At 40.1% G+C, this 19,773-nt stretch overlaps 1 protein-coding gene across 1 annotated transcript in view; it reads right to left on the bottom strand.

Moving 5' to 3' along the window:
* Positions 1-1,520: 1,520 nt before the first annotated feature.
* Positions 1,521-19,773, bottom strand: part of npdc1b (neural proliferation, differentiation and control, 1b) — a 29,996-nt gene continuing 11,743 nt past the window's right edge. The window contains exons 2-8 of the mRNA XM_012856345.3: positions 13,903-13,992; positions 13,618-13,815; positions 12,924-12,990; positions 12,749-12,830; positions 11,637-11,716; positions 11,410-11,509; positions 1,521-5,190 (exon numbers count right to left, since the gene is read on the bottom strand). Of these exons, the coding sequence (XP_012711799.3) occupies positions 5,119-5,190; positions 11,410-11,509; positions 11,637-11,716; positions 12,749-12,830; positions 12,924-12,990; positions 13,618-13,815; positions 13,903-13,992 (689 nt within the window). The 3' untranslated portion in view covers positions 1,521-5,118. The remainder of the gene's footprint in view (positions 5,191-11,409; positions 11,510-11,636; positions 11,717-12,748; positions 12,831-12,923; positions 12,991-13,617; positions 13,816-13,902; positions 13,993-19,773) is intronic.

Genomic DNA, 19,773 nt, shown 5'->3' with positions numbered 1-19,773 from the left:
TAGAGGTCCCAAAAATCAATGATACATTGGGAGTTATAGGGTTATGAGAACGGAGGTAGACCAAGCAGAAAAAACACTGGGTGCAGTTGTTGCTGATTTTCATAAAGTTAATGTTATGTTTAAAACTAGTCAATACAGTGTTGATGCCATTTCAGGAATTAATTTTCTAAATTGCTTCTTAAAATGTTGAATAGCGCATTTATTTTGTGTTTCAGACTTTCTTAATAAACTATCTGACTGAAAGTTTGACATGTTTGCATCTTTGTTAGTTATAAATAAAACTTGATTTTCTGTTTTACATGATGTTGAACAAGCATAGCAAAAGCTGAGATTTCGGAATGTTTTTTGTACAGAAGGTCGTACAGGAATTATGTATAGAGCCCCTTTTGGAGAAATAATCTCAGTGACTGCTGCATTTTCAGCATTATCAAAATATAATCTTATTCTCATTATTTTATTATTGTTGTGCACCTGTATACAAAGCTCATCACAGAGCAACCCATCACTTATACATATGTAAATATTGACTTTCTGTTCACTTTACTGTATTTTGGTCAAGTTTTGCATTAAGAAAAACCCCAAAACCTTCCTCAAATTTCCATACAGGGCCAGCAGATGTCATTCTTCTCCATCCTTGTTTAAAAGGTCCATCAAACAAGAATACACCATTTGTTGGTAGTTTAAATATGTACTGTACAACAGAGTACAAATTTAAAACAGCACACCCACACCCCAAACTAAATGGTTTCTCATATACAATTGCTTTATTTTAAAGTGATATCTTTGAATATAGAATTCTCAAGAAAGCTTCTTCTGAATATTTATCCCTGAAGTGTTTCTCATCAGAGTTTATGCAAGGCAAGTTTATTTATGAAACACTTTTCAGTACCAAGATGATTCAAAATGCTGTACATGAAAAAAGACCATCCATTACAACGTAAAGAAAAATATTTAAAAAAAAAACAGATTGCAGTGGAAGAAATATTACATTCTGAAAGTTACCATGTAACTTGAAGGTTATAAACATTGGAAACACAAAGTAGTAAATATAATCAAATCAAATATTTATATTTATATATATATATATATATATATATATATATATATATATATATATATATATATATATATATATATATATATATATTCTCTTTTCCATGCTTGCTTGCATCTTTCTGCTTATAAAGGTCATGGAGAAGTGGATTCATGTTGATCAAAGTACTTCATCATCATCAGCTGAACTGAAGTGTGGAAACATTAGTAACCTTTCCTCGTTGTTCTGTGGTCCACTCCTGAAACTCACATGCTGGTGCTTGCGTTCTGCCACAGTGGACGTGGCCCTTCGTGCCTGTCCAGACCAGAAACACAACACTAGCCTTTGTATGGAGGCTATGAGCCAAAGCTGCGTCTGTGCGTTATTTCTATTCTGCCTCCTCTAAACACAACTACAGTGTTTTCTGTAGAATTTAAACTGGGATTATGTCTGTTCCTCGAAAAATGAGGACAAAAGCATTTTCACATAAGATCTTATAAATATTTATTCTTTTATTACCTCTCTGATATATGTACATGCAAGCTAAACATAACAGGAACACATAAGGAGGCCAAACACAGTCAGTATCAAAGATATTTACTTGTTCTACAGTTCCCTCACAAAACTGTCAATTCAGCAGAGAACAACTAAAAGAAAAGAAAAAAAAAAACATTATCAGAAGCTCTGTTTAGATGTCAGCTCAAAGGTTCAACATGACAATTTGTTCTTTGCCTTCTGTGCCCCATGAATCGTCCATTTTGTTCCAGAAGCTGTCCGTTTGGCTAGTCCATTAAAGCCTGAAAGGTGCTGAAGGTGGACCCTGTCTGGGAAGTGTGGCGGCAACATCCAGGCTCCTTCTCACATCCACGGATGATGAGGCAGAGTAATGAGTTCATTCTGCATAGCTTTCTTGCCTCACAAGCGGCACAGCCCATCCTGACTGTGCAGTAAAATCTAAGAGCTCTGCTCCGGAGCAGCTACATACAGGCTCGTGTCCCAGCTGCCCACATCCCAGCTCAGACACCTTAGCTCTTCTTTAGCAAAGGAAAAGCAGAGAGCATTGATCTAAGGTGAAGGGTGGGTAACAACGCTCGCAGCCGCTTTACAAAATACACTTATTTCCATTCAAACACATCACTTAAACAAGACAGCTATGTTCATTAGATCCAAATGCCTGCACTTCAACTGTTTAACTAAAATATCCACTTAGTTCTCAGCTGGCTGAGTCCACAGTGAGCCAATAAGACAGGAGTCAGAATAACAAGACCTTTTGTCGTGTTCTGACTGTTCACTGCGTTCGGGTCAATGAGGGGAAGCCCATCAATACTTCTCTGCAGAGCAAGTGGGGACCTGGATAGTCTTTTGTAAGACATTGTTTAATTTGAAACCTTTAAAAAACAAATCAAAATAAATTGCAATAAAATGTTCTACTTTCACCTTCCTGTCATGTTTGAATGTCATTCCTCCACAGCCGTGATAAGCATATTCCTGGGGGTCAGTAATGTTTCAAGCTGGCCAGTTCAAACACAATAAAATATTAACATTTATTTCTGTGGCCTATTTAAAAACAGTGGGAGCAGGAATATGTTAACTTTAAAAACATGTTCTTAGTGAGGACTCAATAGGTGAGGACATTTGCATGTTTACTACAGATGCTCCAAGATATTGGGCTGTAATCGGAATCGGGCAATTTCGCGTTTAACCTGCCCTGAACCAGCTGGTTGAAGGCTCAAAGTTTGATCTTCTTCCAGTCAGCGAAACCACCCCATCTAAGCAACACCAGGTCAAACCGACACCACTCTTTGGTGTGGAAGCTATTAGATGAATGGTCAACGTAGCTTTCAGCACCAGTGAGGTGTTTTAAAGTGAATTTGAAGAAGAGCGGAGATGTAAAAAGCTATTGCTAAAATAGCTTTAGTTGTTCATGCCTGAGGTTTATTCCAGCTGTGAGAAAGAGCTTTCAGTAAGTAACAGGAAGCCTGATCAAAGCACAGTTAAGTATTACTGTTATTTTCTTTGACCTTCCAACTTCTGTCAAGTGACAGTCTGGATTTGGAGATGTTGGCAGCCTTTCACCGTTAACCTCTAGGATGCACACCCAGACAGTGTGGCTAACTATGCCAACAACACTATATGCTAATAAAATATTCTTAACACAGTGTCATGACTTTGTCTTTGCTTTTAAATACTAAAAAACATTTTATATCAGCTAATTTGTCACACCTACAGCCTTATTTGTCTAATACAAATCCTTAGTGAATGCTCATAGTAGGCCAAAAGCGAAATAATTCTTCAACTGCATCGGTTTCTTAAATACAACAGATTACTTACATTGAATTTAAAAAAATCTGCAGGCATTTCAGTGTTTCAGTAATTTATTAAATTAATTATTATGAATATCAATAATTTAAATATTAATCAATGATATGTTAAATGGAAAATTACAAAATTTGAACTATTATCCTCCCGCAAATTCAGGATATCATGTATTTATTTATTATTTCTTTATCTGTCAGCCTCGGCCATTATAGCCAATCAGCTGGGTCAAGACTGAGGCAGCCTGGTGATTGGTCAGAAGGTAAACTCCAAAGCAGATTAACAAACCAAGGAGCTGTAATTTACAATCATCTCATGATGGATTGTAGCAAGTTTGAAATAAAACAAATACTGAGATACATGGATATGAAATCCACACAGAATAAGTGTATGAAAGTGTTAGAAATTAGATTTTAGTATTTAGATTATTGCATTTAGTAAATTGTTGACAATTATAGTCATATGGATACAATCAAATTGATTTTATGTAATCGTTACCGTTTTAGTTAAAACATCATAAATATGAATTCTAATTGGAATTTTTTGGTTGGATTCTGACACTTCTAAACCCTCTATTGACAGGAAAGCTAAGGAATACATATTTTTATTGCTGTTTATACCCTTCATAGTATTTAAAGAGAAATTAGAGTAGGCTAAAATCAGTAGCAGCAGGCTACAGCTGTGATAAAACTGAGATTAGAGATTGGCCACGAGAACCTGATTCGTGCATCTCTAGTTTTTTGTTTTTATTCATTTATTTTTTATTTACAAACGTTCCGCAGCTGTGTGGCTTTCCCCTTCACTAAAACACTGCCATCTGAAAATAAAAGCTGCAAAGACCATGGAAATATATTTGGACCCTGGTGGTTTGTACTTGTGTGGCACAGCTCATCTCATCTGTGTAGATCCCTGAAAAGAAAGCAAGCAGCAGCAGAGAGTTTGTCCCAGCATTCAGGAAGCCTGGGGATCCAGTGACTATTTACACGTCACTAAACCTTGGGACAAGCCATGTTGGTCAAAGACCATATGTACACTGGACTCTGTATTTCAGAGCTCAAATAGACTTTTCAAATTTTACTTTGAAATCATTTATACACATACAGTATATGTATGAAATATATATTAGCAGCAAGTTTGAGGTACAAACCTGGGAAAAAAAATCTGGAAATGCATATTGACTGGTTTTTCTTACATAGCATCCTAATTTCATGCATAGAGGAACTGAACTAAGAACACAGAGATACGTAACATTCTGATACAGGCGAGGATGCTGCATGGAGGCGTGCTCGTTAAACATTAAAACTGCTCGTTGTTAAAATCAAAACAAAACCTCATAACCAAAGACCAAAGATGGCCGTTAGAACTCAGTGAACAAAGGAGCATTTACTGATGAATAAATAAGGACAGCCAGAAATCAATTCAGAGTAATAATGGAACCCAGCGGCGGACCAACACTAATTCATCTCATCCGTGTGTTTCCTTCCAGACTTAACATGCTCAGATTTACAGCTGGACTGAAAATGAAACAGAACAGAACAAGGTGGCAGAGCACGAGACTCACATTCAGTCAGGCTTCAAACATGAACCCAACACTCCATGTGTATCTCCCTCCTCCTCCTCTTCCCTGTACAGGACCTCAGTCTGTCCCGCTTTCCAGAGAGGCTGGACTCAGCACAGCAGTGCATGCTGAGTGTGTGCGTGTATGTGAATTCAGGGAGCCGTACACACAGGCGCTGCATTTGAAGTGGGAATCGTGTGAAGGTCCAGGTTTATTTGTGGAATCTCTGCAGGTAGAGGTTAGAGTCGTCGAACAGCGGGTTCTTCACCTCCATCTCTCCTGTCTGAACAAAAACAACCCAATTTAATGATAAGAAACTACCGATACCATCCACTACATTGTTTAGATTAAATGTGCTAAAGTATAGTTTCTGTTTCGAGAGTGATTTCCTTCTAAAGAAGTTATTTATTCAATAGACTGCAGTTTTGTGTTCAACTCATTCAGGTACCATGAAGGTGTCCTCTGCAGTGGGACGCTTAATCCCAGACCTGCATTAATCTGTACCTGGCAGGAACTTCCTCATACATGCTTTAACAACCAATGAAATAAAACTACTTTCTAACATCCTCTCAGTCGACAGTACGAAAATAGAGTTATGTGGCTCTGATGAATATTATCCATCAGTTTGAGCTTGTTCAGATTCATTTTGATTTCATCAGGAGTCGATTGTTACATATTTCCCAAGAGCCAACTACACAAAACAGGGGAAAGAATCAGGATCAACTGAAATGTTAAAGGTGTAAAATAAAGCCTTAATTAAAATTATATAACATTCAAAATAAATGAAACCTGGCCTTTAAGCATTTTATTGTTACTTACATTTGAAACCACAAAAAGTAATAACTTTTTCAAACTGTCTGAGGTTAACTGAGAATAATAAACTTTTATTGTTTTAGGTCAGTTAGGATTAGCTAAATTATTTATTATTTATTTATGTTTTTTAAATTTAGAGGTTCACGCACACCAGTGGTGTCAAAAGTACACACATTTGTTACTTAAGTAGAAGTATAGATACTGCAGTTTAAAAACACTCTGGTAAAAGTTGAAGTATCAACTTGACCTCTTTACTCAAGTAAAAGTGAAAAAGTATGTGCTCGAAAAACTACTTAAAGTATAAAGTAACCTTTAAAAAAATGCCACTATATGAATTGAAAGCTTAATTTAAACACTGATTAGTTCTACATGTGGCCCAAGACACAACATAATCATTAACCCATTACTCAAAGACTTAGTCAAGACTCTCAAACTTTATTGGAATTCAATTCAAATCAGAGGTAGTATTCAAGCCTGCAGAACTGCCAGAACATGAATGTGTGAGTTCCATCAAATACCTAAGGTAAACTATACCCTTTGGTGCAAAAACATTCTATGTAGTTTGGAGAGAGAGAGAGAGAGAGAGAGAGAGAGAGAGAGAGAGAGAGAGAGAGAGAGAGAGAGAGAGAGAGAGAGAGAGAGATAGACAGCGATCGATACTAGAGCGAGAGAGATGAGAGAGAAGAGGAGAGAGAGAGAGAGAGAGAGAGAGAGAGAGAGAGAGAGAATAGCTAACCAATGAGTATGTTATATGACTCATCCAATTACACTAGTTCTCACTAGGTGTGGATGGCGCCAATGATCTGCATTAGATGGCACACATTACGTGAAATAAATATTTATAAATTTAAACTGAAGCCAAGAGTAACGAGTAACGTTTGTTTTAAAAATGTAAGGAATAGAAAGTATAGATACTTGTGTGAAAATGTAATGAGTAGAAGTAAGAAGTAGGAATAAAAATAAGTAATGGAGTAAAGTATAGATACCTAAAAAGTGTACTTAAGTACAGTAACAAAGTATTTGTACTTCGTTACTTGACACCTCTGACGCACACTAAGATTACAATGCTTGCAAATGCGTTAGGAAATCCCAGAGGGTGATGTCATGGCTGAATGCATTTAAAGAAATGATATCCACAACAGTGAACATATTTTAATGTAACGGCTCAAACATTCTGCCTCCTTGTGTGACATCATAGAAATATAATGAATACTATATTTCTATAATAATATAAAAAAAGAAAAGAAATATAATGAATATAATGAATTTGTATTTTTCGAACTATAAGGCACAATTAAAATGCTTAAATTTTCTCAAAAATTTATGGTGCGCCTTATAATCCGATGCATCTTATATATGATTAAAGTTGGTTCACTGACCGATTTTATGTGGTAAAAGGCGCTCAAAAATTTGTTAAAATGTGTAAGTATGACTTTGGTTAGCAACAAAGGCGCTCCACTCAATGGATATTCAGAGCAGTGCAGTACACTTTAGCTGCGGCTCAATTCGCAGGCTGCGTCCTTCGAAGGACCCAGCCTACACAGCCTTAGGAGGACCCAGCCTTGGAGGATGGTAAATGGGACGGTCTAGCCTTTGGAGCACTTCCTGGTGGCGACACGACGTCATCACGTCTACCCCAAGCCCGGGAAAAACAGTGCCAGACAAAAACCGACAGGATAAATGACACAAAAAAAATGGATATGGAAATTTTTATTTTATTTTTTTTAATTACTTGTTATTGGAGGAGGACAGTCGGCTTAGACGGCTTCGGCGGCATCAAAACCGGCGATGAATTTTTCTTAGGCTGGGAGAGCGCAGTGGAGCGGTAACATTTACCTGCTATTATTTTCACCCACAGGGGCCTGCTAATGATCATAATATACCAGTTATTAAACAAACGCTTGTCAGCAGATTGATGAATATGTTTAAATATAAAATGTTATATTTATTTGTAAGACTTGATATAAGCTTATGTTTGTAACTTTAGTAATTTGAATTGAATAGTTAAATGTGTACAAACCCTGTAAATAACTGACTTAAATCACTACTTTCACTAAAAAAAGCGCGCAAAGCACCTCGGGAAATCTTATGGTAGGCGAGGCCACTATGGATGGTAGCGGTGCATCCTCAGAATTCGTGGAAAAGGAGGACGCATTCGAAGGCTGCATTTTAAGCATCCTCAGAATTTTTGCCAAATGGGACAGCCTCCGCGCATCGTTTTGACGTAACCGGCCTTAAAATGCGTCCTTTAAAGGGCGCAGCCTACGAATTGAGACACAGCTAGTGTCACTATGTGATCGGACTCCTGAGCTGTCTACAACACTGCCTGACTGTAATGTCAAAATTAGAAGTTCATTCATGTAAGCCAGCCCGCGCCCAGAGTACACGCTAGCAACAATGAACCTAGTCAGTTAATTCAATATGAAACTTCTGTTTAATTTGGCCTTATGTTGGAAACAGGACAGTGTCTTCCAACTACTCTGTCCTCCCGACAAAGACAGCTAGCGCTCCCTCTCAGGAGAGGATGTGATGTTAAGGAGGAAACACACCAGACGCGTTGTAAAGCGCAGCCAATAAAATACACCAGAAGCATAAAGCTACACGGCGGCTGAATTACATTGAAGTTCTAATTTCTGACGTGTATACGCTCCTGTTTGGCAGGGAATACCTGTTCACTTCCAGAAGTATCCCAAAATAAGAGTAGTAGTTTTGACAAGCTAACAAACTAAAATATGCAATTTCTAATCTGCAATTTCTAATCAGATATGGTCAAGACACAGACTTATAGTCCTTATTGTCCTTTAATCACTTAACCATGACTAAAGTTCTTCTCTCCACAGAATCACGCAATTGTGTACTTTGCACTGTGTGGTTTAAATTTACACTTTTAAAGACACGCTCGTAAGCTGCGCCACTTGAAGGTGACCAGATGCAATGCAGACGCGGGGCGGGGTAGGTGCGTTTGGCGAAGCTCTACTACGTCGGGGCAGCGGCAAGACCAGGTAAATATCTCTTGATAACTCCATCATGATGCACTGAAATCGGGGACATTTCCAGGGATAGTTTTTCTGGGTCTGTCCCTGGTCACCCTACCAGAGGGGCGAAGTGATATAACACACTTGGGAAGAATATGTGATGCGCCTTATATTCCGGTGCGTCTTATATGTCGACAAAGACACTGTTACGCAAGTTCCGACGTGACAGCCTGCATTTCTCATGATGCAAGGTGGTCAAAATGGCCACCGACTCCCATCATGCAACACGGCCCAAAATGGCCGCGACCCTAACAACGAAGCGAAGACATAACGTTGCTAGGGAAAGGTATAAAACCCAGCTGCACCTGCGTTCTGCCTTCTTCTTGGCACTCCGCCAGTATGGGAAGGCACGCAGCTGTTTCACTCAGTGGGTTTCAACCCCCACACGCTACGTGCTGGATAACTCTTTGCTGGACCGAAGATTACCGAAGCAAAACTATCCCTTTATTGCTGATACAGGAGGTCGACTAAAAAGTACTTTTGAATTCCCTTTGATCAAAGACTGAGAGCCGTTATCTCCCGGTGATCGAAAGAGGACCATGCTTTTGTTTTGGCCAAACAAAGCGTCTGAAAGCCCAGAAGAAAAGAGAAGAAGGGACATCTCCTCCCTCCTCCTTGCTGTCCGACGCGCCGGCTGAGCTGAACCAGATTTGCGGAACCGGAGTGCTCCAGAACACCCGCAAGGCATCGTCAAAGTAAAGAAAGATTCCCTTTTTCTTTTCTTTTATTCATTTTTCACCCACAAGGTGACCATAGTGTGCCTGGGCAGAAGTAGGAATTTAGGTTAATGCTTGTTACTCCAAGACGGTGTTGTTTTTAACTGCTGAATATTTTCTGTTGCATGTGCATGCATTTTGAAGGTGATTTTGGCTGTGTTGATTTGTAATTCATAAGCGACTCTGCCGCAGGTCGATTTTTCCATCTTTTTCCCTCTGTCCTTGTTTCTATTTTTGCTTTCTCTTATCAGTTCAATCTCTTTGTTAGAACTCAGTTTGCAGTTTTTTTAAACTCCTCAGTCAGCCGCTCCCCCTCTGGCCGAGGCACCGCCCCACTTTAGTGTAAGCGCTGACTGCATCATCAGGACCTCGCATCACGCAAGGTTGTAGGTCCTACGTCATCATAGTCGCCATCTTGGGAGGGTGTCATGTAGCTAAACTATAACTAGCTGTTGTGAAAACCTTGAGGCGTCCGCCTGGGTTCTCAAAGCGGTTTTCTGCCTCTCAATGCTGCGACGTCAAATGCCGACGTCTTGAATGTGTTGTTTAAACAACTGTGAGTTGAACTAAGATTTGCTACCTCTCATTTTAGTCCATTTTTTACTTTTATTTCCACATATATTTTGCATGTTTAGTTTAGTAGCGAGTAGAATTCCAAGGTTGTTGAATCAGAGAATTACTGTAACAGGGAATTGCCTTTGGTTCAATAAAAACAACAACTGTGGAATGGTAATTTATGTTTATTCCAATTCACAGTTGCATGGTTATTCAGAATTCAAAGTTACCTCCTCTTTGAGTTAACATCCGATATTAACATAGAGACATTTTCATTGGATTGGTGATAAAAAGGGTAACGGTTTAAACTCTAATTGCAGTTATAAGTTGAGTTATCACCGTTGCTGGATAAATCGAATCGGTCAGAACCCGATCAGATCATTTTGTTCCAGCACAACTGAGTTCATAACAGTTAAGTAATAAATGCATTAGTAGTATAAATCATTACAAGCTTATAGCTCTAGCATCACTACCATTTGAATCATATTTGTTATAGCTACTAATTGAGTTTGAATGACTTATTATTAAAATTATTATACCAAATTATAATTAATAATAATGATCATATTCAATCAGCTTCTGGCATAACAACACAGAGACACGTAAATTCCCCGTGCGCCTTATAATCTGGTGCGCCTCATAGCTTGAAAAATACAGTAATAAATCAGCCAAGATATCAGGAAGTGAACTGTAGACCTCCAGACAAGTCTGCTTCCTGTTTGGGTATATTTTTAAGAAAGCTGAAGGTTCCTTGTTAATTTCTTCAAGCAATTCTATGCAGCATGAAAATGTCTGGCCATCATGCTGTTCTGGAAGGAAACAAGTTCTCTGTTTCAGAGATGAAGGCGTTTATTCTGAAATGTGTGTACTAGTCTCAGAACAAAAGAAGAAGACCTTGTGAAGATGCTGCTGATGCTGGGAACGTGTCATTATCCACAGTGAAACAAGACCTAGACCAACATGGGCTGAACAGCCACTAAGAGAAGAAGAAGCCATTACTCCAAAGGTATCATGAAAAGACGGATTAAAGTATGCAAATCCCCACAAAGACTTTCATTTTGGAGACATGTCCTGTAGTCCTATGAAGTTAAAGCAGGAAAGTTCACCCACAATCACTTTTGTTACATTTGGGCGAAAGAGGGCAAGCCTGAGAACGGCACCATGCTGTGTTGGTGTTTTTCTGACAGCAAAGAAAAGCCTGGGGAAACAGGTTTTCTCAGTTGGACAATGACCTTGAACATACCACCAAATTAGTCCCAAAGTGGCTTAGGGACATCAGATGCAATGTTTTAGAGTGGCTATCACAATGCCCCCAAACTCATCATCTGATGGGTCACTGGCAGCCCTCAGCACTTTTTTTCTCAGAGTACTGTGTTTACTCACCGGCGCCAGCCCAGGACACTCGTACACGGTGAAATCTCCATCCTCATTCTCCTCGTCTGTCGATGCTCCTGAGTCAGGAAGCCTGGGCTCATCCCTGCTTCTGTAGAGGTCACACACACACACACACACACACGGTCATTAAATATTTAGCAGAGATGACACAGATTGGACGGAGCTGGGATGGCAATCTTAAAAGATACACGGCCACGGAGCATGAGGTGACTCACTTTTCCAGGGAGAGCATCTGCTGCTTCTGGTGTTGGTAGTGGTACATTTGGGCACTGTGGGCCAGCTTCTTGTCCCCAGGCTATGAGATAGCAAGACGGCAGATCAACAAGCAGTCAAAGTGTACACCTGACCTTTCCTTAGCAGCAGGAGAATGTGTCTTTGAGTCACCCACTTAAGCTGCACCACTGTTTCCAGGGCAGTGGCCTAATAAATACTTTGGTTTTGCCTTTAACTAACCCGCTGCTGGGCACAGTATACTATGCAAGCAACTGAAATAATTAAAAAAGCTTTTTTTTTTTTACTTTAGAGGAGATATCTGTAGCAATACATACATACACTTCTACAAGGACATGAAAATTAAGAACGCTAACAACTAAGTTGTTAGTTGTCTTTATGAGGACCTCATTAACATCTACAACTATTCAAAAATTGGGCCAAACTGAGCCTGAACAACAGGTACGGCCTGTTTAGGAGAAAGCATGCCCTCTTTTGATTGGATATGCCAGCGCATGCTACGTTTAGAGAGTTACATCTGAGTTATCAGAACAGTCCTGTGTGCAGATTTGCTGAGCAGCACCTCATCTTTGTGATCTATCAGTGTGTAAAACTGGTAGAAGCTGTGATCCCAAGATTTACATGGAAAAAAAACAGAAGAAAAATGTACATAGAGTCGTCTAAATAAGCTGAGCTGCACTACACCCGTCCTTTCACTACTCTTGCAAAAACAGAACTAAAAATAAGTTAACATTTTCTTGAAATGAGTGTATTTGTAATTTGAGTAGGTAAATAAGATAATCTGGCAGTGGAATAAGATTTTTGCAATTAAAATAGGAAGAACTCATCTCCATCAACTTATTTCAAGTGCATTATATCTAATTATCTTATTTTAGGAGTAAAAATACTCTTGCCATTGGCAGATATCTTATTTACCTGCTCAAATAAAGCACAAATACACTCATTTAAAGATTTCATTTACTTATTTTTAGTTATGTTTTTTCAGTGCACTGTCTGATTTCCTTTGTTTACCCTGATATAGTACGGTAGAGGAAGATAATTACATGTTTTTCAAGGAAACTAAGAGTCTTGTCCATGGTTATCAAGTTCTACTCACAAAGGTGGCCATGGTTTGGGGTTTTATCACACTATAGGCAGGGTAGTCCACCTTCTGAGTTACACGCACCCCTTTCTGCAGTCTGAAACAAAAGAAACCAAAGAATGGTGAGACATGCTTGGAGCTGAGAAATGTCCGAGCTGGAAAGGAAGAGAACTAGGAAGAGGCATCTTACCTGACCCAACAGACTCCTGCTATGACCAAGGCTAGCGAACCTGCTGCGATGAACACACTGCTCATAACTGACAACACATAGAAACAAATGATCAGAGGGAGGGAATGAGTTGCAGGTCTGGGACTGTCAGAGGAAGACATGATCTCTGAGAGCTGCAGCCTCCGCACTGAAGTCAACAGCTACCACACTGATGCAGCGTGGTAAAACCAATGAACAGTGACAGATCGGCTCAGTCACAAGACTTCAGAGCGGGCAGCACTCACAAAGAACATCTTTGAACTGGGACACAGGGTTGTGCTTGGTGACGTTGTTAGAATGTGTCGTTACGTCAAGAAGATGGATGTTTTACAACCGCTTCCATCTAATCAAAGTAGGGCCTGTCCTGTTTCATAAGATGGACATTTCCTAACAGTTGTAAGAAAAATGTTCAGGTCCAGAAACAGGCTGAGGGAGGTGCGTTTGGTTGTGTCTAACGGATTATAGGAAATCAAAACCATTCTGGTTTTCTCGCTCTGCATCCAACGTTCAGCTTGAATCATGGCAGTTATGGAATCAGGCACCATCCAAAGCTGTCAGGTTCATTATGAGAACAAAAATTTATACAATGTGTATCTAAGTGATTTTCCTACTGTCTGAATCTCTCTGTGCTGTCCTCAGGGTCGCAAACAGTTCTTCGTGGCTAACGGAGACTTACTGATGAACATGTGGTCGTTGGAGGGTTGGGCGGTGATGAGGGGGTCACCGAGCAGACCAGGGCTTTGGTTGGTAATAGAAGGTGGAGCTGTAGTTTTGAGTGTAGTGCTGAGGCTGGTGGGCTGCTCTGTGGGGGATCCTCTGTTCATGGAGCTGGGCTCGATGAGCTGCTTTACCTTGAGGTCCGGTGAGGCTGGGGCTGAGACACAGGAAGACAGGTTGGACCATTGATCGCACCAATGATGTTGTGGAGCAATAAAAATAGCAGGAGAAGACTTTCAGGCACCTGGCATCCTGGACTCAGTCCTCTGCTCACTGATGATGGCCGACAGGAAGTCAATCTCTTCGTCTAGCTCAGGATAAGCCCTTGCCTTCCCTGCAGTGAAGCAAAGTCTAAAATCAGACCGACTGGAGACTGGAATCAGACAATTTCATATTTGTCTGGCTCTGATTACTGATCGGTCACAATCTAGAAACTGGACCTATTTGACAATCAGAAAACACAATAAAAGAACTAACAAGTTGCACTGACAGGACTTTGTTGTGAAGACGTTGTTACTACAGGAGGAGGACGTAGCTATTTTTAACATTGCTGTTCGGTTTACAATTAAATTAGCTCTTTAAAATACAGGGAAAGACTTAAGCAGACAGCAGGAAGCCCAACAGTGCCCTGTTTCATCCTTCGTCCGTTTGTCATCGATAGGTTTTCCAGAGCTGACATGAGACTTTAGAGCTTTTATATCTAGGATATCAAACTTAAAACACAATTTAAAGTGTAACATGCATTGGGCTGCCTGCAGACATGCCTCAATTTCTGCTGGAGTTTAGCCACACGTTGTTGTGAAAGAGTAGCTGGCCTCTAACAGAGTGCTTATGCTTTAATGTTACACTTAAATGTTTCAGATCATCAACCAAAAGCTAAACCTAGACAAAGTGAACCAAAGTAAATACAAAAAGCAGCTCTCAAATAATAATTTCAATCCTAAAAGGGGAAAAAAGCTGTCCTAACTAACATAGCACTGTACAATTGTCTGCCTTGGATTAACCGCTTAGGTTTTGGTTCAGTTTTACCAGCCACAACCAAACCTGGTTACTGCCAGACCTGAGATCCCCAAAGGAAACATATTCCACATCAAACTCCTTCGCCTCCTTTGGTGCGAATTAGAAACTATGTATGGTTTGAATGGGAGTTAATGCCGTTTCTGGGCTGTTTGACGCTATAAAAGCTAAAACAATCAATCAATGTTTTAAGTGCTTGAAAACCATTCCAGAAAAGGCAGCTACTTAGATGATATAGCTGCTTGGTCACTGAATTGCAAAGCTAAACAGAGAAATGAACTGAAGGGACCATTATGTCATTATTTCTCATTATACTGTTGAAAGTCAACCAGCAAGAGCAATGCCATGCTATTGTTTGACTCATCTGTCTTTAAATCCAAGCACCTTAAACTCCAAATACATTTGTTTGCTCCAATCATGGTTTTACTGTTCCGAACACTCCAGAATTCCATAAACTCCCAGTCTAACCACATACACCCAAAAGGCTGGCACTGCCATGGGGCAAGGGCTCTGTATCTGGATGTTTGAGTCTACAGAAACTGTCTATCAACTGAAAAAAGAACATAAAGAACAAACGAGAAACACAGTCACTGAGATCTATCAATCTGGGAAGGGTTACATTCATCTCTGAAGCTTTGAGAGCCCATTGTGGTGACTTTAGAGAGGAGTAGCCACACTACCACATTGGCAAAATGCTCTTTAGACTCATAAATCAACATTGGAACTGTTAGGATGATGTACATTACCTTTGGTGTAAAACTAAAAATATTTCAGAAAAACAATTTTTGTATCGATGGCAGCTGTTGCCACTAATATTTTTATTTTATTTGAAAACATTTTTTTTTTACTCCGATTTTCTGTCTGACATGATAATGAGTGATTATCTGAGACATAAGAATGAGACAAAAAAGCAAAAAAAGAGAAGAATCCTGTAACAGGGCAAACACGTTTTTACAGTACTGAGTATTTTGGGAAGGTTTACATTTGAAAATAGAAGGATTATTGAGTGTGTCGCCTTGGAGCTACAACTGGTGTTCAGATGCCATGGAGCAGCATTCAGCAGAGCCATGTTTTAAGAGTGTATTAGCCTACTCTTATGATGACTGTTTTCATGCCCGACCCTGTTGTAATGCCAACTCAGACGTGACGGGCTTGCATCAATTCGGGGCATGACAAACTGCATTTCCCATGAGGCAATGTGGTGAAAATGGCCACCAACTCCCATAATGCAACACGGCCCAAAAATGGCCACCGCTCCTAGCAACGACAGCGGAGAGAAAGCGTTACTAGGGGAAAGGTATTTATTCCGGTCAAAGACCGCAATTCAGCCTTCTTCTTGGCATTCTGCCAGTCAGGGAAGGCACGCAGCTGCTCCACTCCGTGGAATTTCCCAACCCCCATGACACGTGCTCGATAACTCTTTGCTAGGCCGAAGATTACCGACGCAACTCCATTCCCTGTATTTGCGGATACAGGAGGTCGACTTAAAAAGTACTTTTTAATTCCCTCTGATCAAAAACTGAGAGTCGTCATCTCCAGGTGATCGAATGAGGACCCCGCTTTTGTTTGGCTGAACGAAGCGACTGGAAGCCTGGGGAGAGAGAGGGAGACAAAGGAACTTTCTCATCCTGGTCCTGCTTCTGCCCGCACCTACGTTGGTCAAGACGCCACGTTACTCGGAGCGCTCCCGGACCCAGCCGGGACATTGTCATAGTAAAGAAAATTCCCCTTTTCTTTTCTTTAATTTCTTTTTCACCTGTAGGGTGGTTTAGAAGTGCCTGGGCAGGTGTTAGGAATTTAGCTAAATGCTTTTTACTCCAAGGCGGAGTGTTTTTAACTGTTGAGTATCTTTCTGTGAATGTGCATGCATTTGAAGGTGAATTTGGCTGTGTTGATTTGTGGTTTATCAGTGACCCTGCCGCGGGTCATGTCTTCTACTCTTTTTCTATCTCCATATTTCTCTTCCATATTTTCCTCTCTCTCTTCGCTTCTCTTATCAGCGGATTCGATCTTTTTGTTTGAAACTTAGTTTGCGGCCTTTTTTTAAACTCACCAGTTAGCAGCTCCCTCTCGTAGTGAGGTATCACCCCCCATTAGTGTAAGCGTGGTGACATCATTAGGACCTCCCCTCACGCATCACGTAAATTTGCAGAGCATACGTCATCATAGTCGCCATCTTGGGAGGGTGTCAAGTAACTGAACTGTTGTTAGCTCAGCTGAACTAAAATTTGCTTCCTCTTATTTTTAATCCATTGTTTTTTTTTATTTCCACATATAGTTTGCATGTTTAGTTTAGTAGTGAGTAAGATTTCCAATGTCGTTAAATCAGAGAAGTACTGTGACAGGGAATTGCTTTTGGTTTAATAAAACAACAACTGTGGAATAGTAATTGTTTGTGTTCATTCCAATTCAGAGTTGTATGGTTATTCAGAATTCAGAGCTAACCTCCTTGGAGTTAACATTTGATATTAACACAGAGACATTTTCATTGGATTGGTGATAACATGGTAACGGTTTAAACTCTAATTGCAGTTATAAGTTGAGTCGTCACCGTTGCTGGATAAATCTGATCGGTTAGAATCCGATCAGATCATACGTTCCAGCACACCTGAGTTCATAACAGCTAATTAATAAATGCATTAGTAGTATAAATCATTACAAGCTTCCAGCTCTGGCATCACCACCATTTGAACAATATTTTGTTATAGCAAATTTTTGAGTTGAATCACTATACCTAATTATAATTAATAATAATAATAATAATAAGCATATTCAAAACAGCTTCTGGCATAACACTGTTAAAGATACACTTTCCCTAGAGAAGGCGCTGTTAGTGCTTAACAGAACAAAAACATGTTTCATTCCCTAAACTAGCTGTCATTTTCAGGAGCCCAATTCTTTCAACGGCTCGCAGTAGAGAATGAAATGCAGTGTAGTAATGGCCATATTCTTTAGCCTGGCCTGCAGCAACGTGTGAGTTTAAGGTGTAAGCACACATCGTTTAAGACCCAGTGAGGAAATCTGGGTCAGTCCAGCCACCGCATGGCACGGTAATTTATGAGAGCCTTGGGGAAACAGATAGTACCTCTAAAATTCTTTTCTCAAGGTCTCACTGTTATTTCAGTTAACTCCCCGGGACCAAACTAAGGCAATAGAATACATTTTAACGGTCAAGTGTCAGGAAACACATGTTTTAACAGACTCAGTGTCTGCACTAGAGTAAGAGGCAGCTCAGGGGAGGGTTGGTCCAGCCCCCTTCAGGAGCCGCCCGTGGGTTAAAAAGCATGATTCAAAAGTGTAAGCGCTGAGACACTTCTTACGACTCAGCAGAGCATTTTCGGGATAAGGATAAGGTATCTGCGGCGGTGATAAAACTTGTAAGTGTCTCCCACTTTGGAATTCCAAATTGTAATAAATACATGTTAAACTGTTTTTGCCTCTGAATTCACTGTCTCTTCTCTTGTGGCCAAATCATCGAACGGGTGAAACGAGACGGGCCGTTATGTGAACGGGCCCCTCATGAGTCTCGTCACTACATAATTACATAATATATCACAGAACTATTTTTGCAACATGACTGCATGCAATATGCAGATCACCTGTATATAGCTGGTGACACTATAAAAGGTTTTGTAATGTGTTCAAGTCATTAAGAAAGAGGTGGTTTCAATGGCAGACTTCGCTTCTGCCATTGAAATAATAATGTCCTTATGGAAATAATATATTTACCTTTAACTTTTTTCCTAGCAGCTGGATACACTACTCATTATATGGCTTTTACGTTTGCTATGAACCCATAGCAGAGAGACATTAGCATTTTATTTATCTATTTACTGCAGGTCATATAATTATCGCAGTTTCACCCAATATATTCACATGTGGCTTGTTTTCCTAATACTGGGCAGTCCTACTATGTTTATACAGACAATAGAAAACATTGATTTAGCTTTTTTTTTATGGCTCTCAAACTAAAACCTAAATCCGCTGAAATCATTATCAGCAGATCCGTGCTTCACAGGATTGGTGATTGGATATTGAACACAGGATTTCTGATCTATGCATCTTGAGCTATAATGAGACGATCCACTGTAGCGTCACCTACAGGGAGCAGCCAGAAGAAGGAGAACAACAACAGGGACAAGGCCAAGCAGAAAAAGTCAAAGCAAGAAGCAGTGGACAGTAGTGGATGGGAAACAAACTCCTTAATTCCAGACTAAAATTAGAAGCAGCGTTCCTGCCAGTGGCCTTTCCTGGCAAAGCTGACGCTGCCCTCATGTGGCTAACTGAAACATGCCAGGCGAAAGCAGCAGAGTGTCTTGTTTTTAGGCAGTTTGTAGAACAGAGGGCAGTGGGAGAACAGGAGATGTCCACGATAGCGGATAGTGTGTTAACTACGGAGGCCCTGAGGTGAAAAGCACTACAACATTAATGAAAGCACCACAACATTAACAAAAACATTACAACATTTAGGAAAGCACTACAACATTTAGGAAAGCACTATAACATTTAGGAAAGCACTACAACATTAAGGAAAGCACTACAACATTAAGGAAAGCGCTACAACATTACCGGAAGCGCAAAAATGACGTTACATGCAATTAATGTGCGCACTTTTATGGGTTATTTCAATAAGCTTGTAACATCAGCGGTTTTAGCTCAGACCCATCATTCCTTCTCTTCCCTCTAAAGGAACAGTCTTTATTTATGCATTTTGCCCACTGTTTATCCCTCGCGCGCAGCGCACAAGGGTAAAATCGAGCAACTGGATTATGCGTAAAGACGCAGCGTGAACCCCTGTATGATTTAAGGGTTGCAGCTGAAGGGAAAATGTTGGACCTTTTAGGCTTGATCAAACTCCGCCTCATTCACAAATGAGACCAACATGGATAGATTAATGAATTAATTGCATGTAACGTAATTTTTGCGCACCTGAATTCAAGCCAAGGCAGCACGCCCACCGAAGCGCTACTGGTTCTGTGTCGTTAAAAAGAAAGGAGCATGAAACACAGCTACTTACTCTACTATTGATTTTATTTGGGACATTTTGGTAGGAGTGGAAAGACATTAAACGTAGTGATAAGGCTGGCCGCTGATAAAA

The sequence above is a fragment of the Fundulus heteroclitus genome, chromosome 12 (genome assembly GCF_011125445.2).
Source record: "Fundulus heteroclitus isolate FHET01 chromosome 12, MU-UCD_Fhet_4.1, whole genome shotgun sequence".
NCBI lineage: Eukaryota > Metazoa > Chordata > Actinopteri > Cyprinodontiformes > Fundulidae > Fundulus > Fundulus heteroclitus.
Note: the sequence above shows the minus strand (reverse complement) of the source record. Positions and strands in the feature narration are given on the sequence as shown.